General features: G+C 37.8%; 1 protein-coding gene across 3 annotated transcripts; it reads left to right on the plus strand.

Moving 5' to 3' along the window:
* Nucleotides 1-300: 300 nt before the first annotated feature.
* AGO3 (Argonaute 3) lies at nucleotides 301-7,312 on the plus strand. 3 transcript variants are annotated; one of them, XM_065485316.1, is made up of 17 exons: nucleotides 301-315; nucleotides 2,366-2,515; nucleotides 2,600-2,742; nucleotides 2,796-2,909; nucleotides 2,966-3,164; nucleotides 3,269-3,468; nucleotides 3,566-3,679; nucleotides 3,737-4,007; nucleotides 4,522-4,687; nucleotides 4,741-4,919; nucleotides 5,263-5,451; nucleotides 5,507-5,602; nucleotides 5,665-5,781; nucleotides 5,846-6,037; nucleotides 6,099-6,290; nucleotides 6,635-6,877; nucleotides 6,938-7,312. In XM_065485316.1, exons 2-17 carry the CDS (start codon nucleotides 2,375-2,377, stop codon nucleotides 7,022-7,024), a joined length of 2,643 nt encoding a protein of 880 aa, XP_065341388.1. In that variant the 5' UTR covers nucleotides 301-315; nucleotides 2,366-2,374; the 3' UTR covers nucleotides 7,025-7,312. The 3 variants fall into 3 exon arrangements, with proteins under 3 accessions (XP_065341388.1, XP_065341387.1, XP_065341385.1); XM_065485315.1 differs by lacking the exon at nucleotides 301-315 and adding an exon at nucleotides 501-517; XM_065485313.1 differs by lacking the exon at nucleotides 301-315 and adding an exon at nucleotides 656-818.
* Nucleotides 7,313-7,628: the final 316 nt, after the last annotated feature.

Genomic DNA, 7,628 nt, shown 5'->3' on the forward strand with positions numbered 1-7,628 from the left:
TGCATTGATCATTGAGAACCCCTCTAATTGAACCATATTTATTTGCTATTTCCATGATCTGCTTTTCCGTTAACTTCCGAATTCCGAATTTCCAGGTTAGCAATGCTCATTGCTCTTGCATGATAATTGATAATGGTGGAGGGGGGGGGGGATAAATTATGTTAAACGCATGAGCTGACGCGGAGTTGACAGGAGCTGACCAGCACAAGCACAAAATTTGGTAGCTCGAGACGAATGTTTGCTCTGCTATGCACGGTACCAGCTTGTCACAACATTATGTCACGTGATTTCATGCTGCATTTTTTCTGATTTCCAGTAAGTGTAAGTACCTCCGCGCTTAACGAACAACACCATACGCTCACAGTCACACTACATACTTCTTGCCTCCTCTCTATCGAAGGACTACTAAACACATAATATCCTCAACTTAATTTTACTTGAGATCTAGTGAACTAACATTTAATAATGATTGTGATTTAACACACGCAGGTGATTTTTGGACTGTTTCGGACTGATTGTGAGTTACCTCCGTTACACCATTCATGCGTTAACCCGGTCAATCGAGATTTGAGAAGTTGCTGACAGTAAGAGGATTGATATGAGTACGACATATCAATTTAAAAGCGTTTTTTTTCTGCTGAAGGTTGAAGTGTGATTTATGTACATAAACGGAAGTGCACAATGGAAGTTGGTGCCATCCTTTTTCTTCAAGTTTTCGCAACCTTAGTAGTGTTTGTTTTCATCCCTCTTCACTACGAGTTACTCGCCGAGATAAATATTCTTGAATTTGAATGAAAGAAAATTTTGCAGCTCGTTAGGTATTATTGAAATTATGTAATTTTAGTGAAAATTTGTCCATATTTAAAAAGGAAAAAATAATGCTGAGAATGCTTGCATTAATCCCTGTTATAATCAATCGCCGTATTTTATAGTTTGGTATGCAAGTTATGTATGTATGCAAATTGTTCTTGCAGATATCGAATTAATCTGCATATCAAAAATATAGTTTTAACCATAATATAATATCGAATCTAAATTAATAGTTTTTGTACTTTCTTGGGATACATATCGTTGCGGTAGCGGCTAATGACTGTAACTACACTTGGTAGCGAGCGGCGAATGACTGGTAATTCAAATACCTCGGCGTTTTTTACCTTTAACTGCACTTCGTTACCAAACACGGTTTCGTGCGTCTTTTGTTTTTTTTTACAATGATCTACACCAGGACAAAATTTTACACCATTATGATGGTTAGAAGCGTGATTTTTATGCCATCTAGTGTATGCGATGACAATACATGCAGCAATCGCAGAAATCAAAACTCAATAATCGCCGACATTGTCATCGCCAAATCTCGGGTTTAAGACATCAGAATTACAAGAACAGCACACCGTTCAACTCGTCTAAACCTTCCCTAGATAGCAGAAGGGTTTGGAAGGTGATCAACCCTCATCCCCCTTCCACCCTGTGCACTACAGATAAGATAAAAATTGCGTTGCTTTGCACTTTCAGACACTTTTTCTCTACAAAACAAGTCTCTTAAATTAAAAAAATACTACCCTAAATTGCATTGGCTATCTATAGGAAATTGAGATGAGTCGAACGGTGTGCAGTTTTTACATTTTTTTGTAATTAGAACCCAAGATTTGGCGGTGGCAATGGTAGCAAAAATGCATGCACGCGCTCATAATATAACGTTTAACTTGATCTTTGCCGACATAGTCATCCCTAAATCTCTTATTCTAAGCTCTAGACGAGTCGAACGGTGTGCCGTTTTTGCATTTCTGACACTTTGAACCCGAGATTTAGCGATGACAATGTTGGCAAAAATCAAATTTTATGTATGCGTGTATGGCATGTATTTTTGCTAATATTTGTCAAATTATCACATAATTACGATAATAACCATAATAAATATCAAATTGCATAACTGTATCTTTAATTATTTGCACAAATCAATGTCTTAAGGCAGCATAATCACTTGGTAATCAAACTCAAATGTTTAATACCACCTTCAGGGTCAAGTTTTGGCTATAAAATAAATTAGTGAGACGAAGATTTCTTATGGTGTGACGGTATGAAAATAGCTTCACGATAATGCAGATTTTAAATATCGATATCGATTCTACCAACTCATAACGCAAATTTAATAAACTCGTTTTAAGTCTCTCCTGTAAAATCGGTATCGATGTAAATAAAGGTAAAAAACGCCGAGGTATTTGAATTACCAGTCATTCGCCGCTCGCTACCAAGTGTAGTTACAGTCATTAGCCGCTACCGCAACGAATATATATTATGCATTGATATTAAATATTGATCGCGCATTAATTAATAAAACTGAAGTTTTTTCGGATTTGTTTCGCAGGAAACCAAAATGTATCCAAGAAACTATGCCAGGGGTCGCGGCCGTGAAGGCCCAATGCCCAACGACCCCATGGGTCCAGGAGGTTTAAAGGTGCATTCAAGTGGATATGGCTCGGACAAGGCATATTCCTCACTCGCACCTTCAACATTTGTAAGCTTGCATTCAATATTTTGTATTGTCAAAAATATTTTTTCTCAAAATCGGTTTTGTGATTTAATAAATGTTTATTTGCAGGGTGGTTCTGAATATAACCCAAGAGGAGTTCATGATAAAGATGAACCTGATCACTTTGATGCCAGCCAAACACAACATTCCACAGGAAGAGGAAGAGGTATTGTAGAGTCCCAGCGGCAACGAGAAGTGGAAATTTTTCAGAAGTATTTCACGCACATAACCCTTAACTCCTCGATCTAATTTTGTGTGTTTAAAGACGTCAGCTAGTTAAAGCACCTGTCGAAAGTTTGATGAAAAGTTTGAGTCTGCAAGAAAATCCAATCTGTAAAAACCAAGAGGCAGTTTTGAAGCACGGAGAACAGGGCCAGCGGTATGTTGTACTTTTATTTATTAATTTTATATTTAAATACGTAATTTTTCTAATAGCATTGATCTGTGCACGAATTACATCAAACTGAAACTTGAGGAAAACAAAGGTGTTTTCATGTACGAAGTGATGTTTGAGCCTCAAATTGACGCCTTGTATGTGCGGTATGAGTTGTTGAAGCAGATGCAAAATATGATTGGCGCCACTCGCACCTTTGATGGAGTCATGCTTTATCTTCCCTTTGAACTTGGACAAGAGGTAGGAATTTTGATTCAATCGAAATAGTCTGGTTTCCGCCATCTCGTCGGCTTAAAATTATAAGAAAATTTTAACTTACTCCCTTTGTTCTACATGTATACTAGGCTAGCTCTTTGAAGTTGAGCCACCCATTTGATGAGTCGGATGTTCAGGTGACAATCACCTTCAGAAAGAAACAGGAAATGAGAGATTGCATCCACCTATACAATGTACTCTTCAAAAGAGTTATGGTCGAGCTTAAACTTGCTCGCCTCGGCAGACACCACTTTGATCCTAGAGGAGCCAAACTGGTCCCCCAGCACAAGTAAGGATTAAAATTTAAAAAAAAACAGCCCTTGTGCTGTGTCAGTTCTCCCCAAAATTGTAAGGATTGGCTAACCATAATTATGCCTGTGTTTTAGGCTAGAAGTGTGGCCAGGATATGTCACGGCCATCGATGAGCACGAAGGAGGTCTGCTGCTTTGCTGTGACACATCTAGCAAGGTTCTGAGAACACAAACTGTCTTGGAGCTCATGTAAATTTACCTGCTGCTACTTAATCAATGATATTTGAGTTATTATTGTGTCTGTAGGTACGAGGTCTCCATGGCCAAAAAGCAGCACTTTCAGACTGAACTTAAGAACATGCTATTGGGCGCTTGCGTTCTCACGAGATACAACAATCGTCTCTATAGGGTTGACGACGTTGACTTCTCACTGAATCCAAACTGCACATTTGACAGGAACAAAGATGAGAAAATTTCGTTCAAGGAATATTACAAGACTCACTACAATCTCCAAATTCGGGATTTGAGCCAGCCTTTACTTGTGAGTCGCGTCACTCGAAGGCAAAAAGGAATGGAGGTTAGTGAATTAACTTGGAATTTCACAGGGCTTACAAAAAGCTGACCATTGACTGATAGACTGGCCAGTAATTATTGCCAATACTTTCGGTAATAACCGCCCTATGACTTAGTTGCAATAATTGTTTTAATATAATATGTAAAAATAGGAAACCCCCATATTTTTCAATTAATTCTTTTGAGAAAATGTACTTCCAACAAAATTTTGAGACAAATGCAACCCCTCTATAATTTTATATCAGCATCCTGTGTTTTTTTAGAATATCCTGAAGGCTTATTAAAATAGAAAAAAAATATCAAGTCCAAAATATTCAAACTGGCATATTGGCTCAGGGTCATATTTTTAAATCAACTGTTCGCGTTCTTTGGTGTAAATAATTTTATCTATATAATAGCTTTGAAGCTCAAAATTTTTATTCCTTATTATATGAAGTATCTAAATAGGTAATTTAAATTACTAATACAAAGTCTCACTTTTAATTTAAGTATACGAATTTCAATACTTCTTATTCTAGCCTGTAGATCAAATGGTAGTTCTGGTGCCGGAGTTGTGCTTCATGACTGGACTGACGGATGAAATGCGGAAAGACTTCAAAGTTATGAAAGACGTCGCGCAGTACACAAGAGTGTCACCGAATCAGAGGCATTATGCCCTCCGTCAATTAGTTCAATCTGTGCAAGGTATGAATGCGCGTGTCAGTTTTATAATTATATATTTAATTCCTTGTATTTAGGCAGCAAAAGTGCTTCTGCTCTGCTTGCCAGCTGGGGTTTGACTTTGGACTGCACAACAGTTGAAATCCAGGGCCGAGTTGTTGACAGGGAGAAAATCATTTTAGCTGGTCAGGAGTGCGACAGTGGTCCGAATGCAGATTGGGGACAACATCTTACGACAGGAAGACCTTTCGAGGCTGTAAGTATTTTATGCGCCACGTTACCAGAATTTTGATATTACCTTGACACATAGTACCTCCGCACTGCCATAAGGGCACAGACCTGACAAAACACCGTCTAGGTTTGACCAACCAATAATAGTTTTACAAATCACAAGATTCTACATGTGAAAACATTCAATCTACTTAATTTTATTATATAATGTAGAATAAATTATTGTTATGAAAGTTGTTAAGAGAAATATTTAAATTTGATATAGAATTTAGTGTTGATTTCCCCTATTACCGCCACTCATAAAAATTACTTTTTCAAAATTATAGCCCTTTAAAAAGCTTAAAATTTCGTCTTTTATCAATCCACAGGTTGATTTGATCAATTGGGTGGTCGTCCACTGCTCGAGAGACACAAAGACTGTCACGCAACTGATCACCAATTTGATGAAAGTTGGACCTCAGATGGGCTGCAAGATTGAGGGCCCAGATTTAGTCACTTTGCCGGATGATAGGACAGAATCTTACGTTAACTCATTGAGAGATATCATTGATGACTCTGTAAGTCCCAAAAGTTTTCTTAATAAATAGGCAATCAAGATCCTCGTGTTTTCAGCTCCAACTGGTACTGATTTTGTTCCCAGCTTCCAGAGATGATCGATATAGTGCAGTGAAGAAAATTTGCTGCTCGGAGTTGCCAATCGCTTCTCAGGCAAGAAATAAATATTGAACTTTTCATTTTTAGCTCCAAATAAAAATCTTCCTACCAAACAGGTTGTCATCAGCAGGACGCTCTCAAGGCCCGACAGAGTTCGGTCCATTGTGCAGAAGATTGCTCTCCAGATCAACTGCAAGATTGGTGGTTCACTATGGAGTATCAAAAATCCCTATGTAATATCTGCAATGATTAATAATTAATTATTTATCAGTCATTCGTATTTAATTTTTATTCCAGAAAGGGTGCATGGTCATTGGGCTGGACGTAGCACGCCAAAAAGGTCAACCGAGTGTCACAGGATTCGTCAGCTCACTGAACCCAACTCTAACCCATTGGTTCAGTAAAGTTGCCATTCAGAAACCATCTCCTCAGCCGATGAGCGATTCCCTGCAGTTAAACGTCATCTGCGCCCTGCAGCGATACCGTGCTGTGAGTCCATTATACTTACAATTAGTGCTCCCTGTCAACTGCATTTACTTTTGTGTTGCAGACCAACAATACTCTACCTGACAGGATTTTCTTGTATAGAGATGGTCTAAGTGAAGGCATGCTGCACTACGCTTTGGAGTGGGAAGTGGAGCAAGTGAAGGCTGCCTTTATCAAGGTGTCTCCGGACTACCAGCCAAAGTTTTCTTTTGTCATCGTGCAGAAGAAGCCAAATGCAAAACTGTTCCATATCAAGGTAAATTTAAAAACCTGTTTGTAATAATTTTATTGTAATTGTTACATTATTTAAGTTTTTGTAATATTGCCTAATATATCATTGACAAATGGCTATACTCCTCGTGTAATAGTATAAAATTCTTTAGTGTAAATTTAACGCTCTTATTGTGCCGCTGCTGCTCCTGAATTAATTTCCACGCAGAGCAATAGCCATTCGTTAATTTTAAATTTCACAAATAACCTGCGTGAGTTTTTCTTCCCTATTCCAGCCAAAAAGTTCTAGTTTTATGTTATAAAACTAAAAAATCAACTTGTTAAAAACAAAAATAGTAAAAATATTTACCGCATCGTTTTAATTTTTAGGGAAACAATTTGGACAATCCACCGCCTGGCACAGTGGTTGACCACACCATCAGCCAGAAATACCTCTACGACTTCTACCTCGTGTCCCAGAACGTGCGTCAAGGAACAGCCAGCCCCTCGCACTACATTGTTCTCTACGACAACTCGGACATCAAATCCGACCACATCCAGAGGTTTTCGTACAAACTCTGCCATCTATACTACAACTGGCCCGGCACGGTGCGAGTTCCTGCCCCTTGCCAGGTAATATTTTCCCTCCATATATAGTTTTGATTTTTTATTCTGATTGCCTTCATTTTGTAGTATGCCGCAAAACTAGCCACACTCATTTGCATGCACACCAAGAGGGAGCATGATCCAAAACTTGATGAGCGGTTGTTCTTCTTGTAGACAAAGGACGAATTGGTTAATTTCAAAATGTGAAATGGAGTGGTGCGAAAGAAAGAACAACATCTAGGAGATTGCCACTTGAAGGAAAACACACGATCATGCGACAATTTAATATGGAAAATTGAGTTAGCAGCATCGTGTAAATTTGTATTTAAATGAATTTTTATCAGACGATCCTTCCTGATACAAATTTTATAAAATAATAATTTTTAGTTAATATATTGGTGAATTGTGGTTATTAGCAGTTAAATGTTATTTTATTACCAAATAAAATGGTTTTAAATATTATATTGTGTACCACAATGTATTATTTCAGAGAAATTATTATGTATTTTTGCTCCCTGATTTACAGATGACGTATTTTAAAGATCAAAACAAGAGGGAAATTGTCCTGGATAACAAAAAAGCCCTGATAGTTAAAAAAAATTATTTGGTTAAAACTTAACACACTTCCCTTAATACTGTAAACATCAGTAAGTCTCTGATAAATTGGGGATATTGATAAAAACAAACTATTTCGCGCGTCAACTCCGAGGCGGGTTCGAGTTTATTGGCGCGACGTTACGTAGCGCTACCTGTGATTGAATGATAAAAATTTTTCTCC

Source organism: Cloeon dipterum, chromosome 3 (genome assembly GCF_949628265.1).
Source record: "Cloeon dipterum chromosome 3, ieCloDipt1.1, whole genome shotgun sequence".
NCBI classification, from domain to species: domain Eukaryota; kingdom Metazoa; phylum Arthropoda; class Insecta; order Ephemeroptera; family Baetidae; genus Cloeon; species Cloeon dipterum.

Excerpts from the sequence above, each read along its gene's own strand:
- AGO3 (XM_065485316.1), top strand. The coding sequence starts at position 2,375 with ATGTATCCAAGAAACTATGCCAGGGGTCGCGGCCGTGAAGGCCCAATG. Across the intron at positions 4,008-4,521 it reads GAAGGCAAAAAGGAATGGAG|CCTGTAGATCAAATGGTAGT; the intron begins GTTAGTGAATTA and ends TTCTTATTCTAG. Across the intron at positions 5,603-5,664 it reads AGTTGCCAATCGCTTCTCAG|GTTGTCATCAGCAGGACGCT; the intron begins GCAAGAAATAAA and ends CCTACCAAACAG.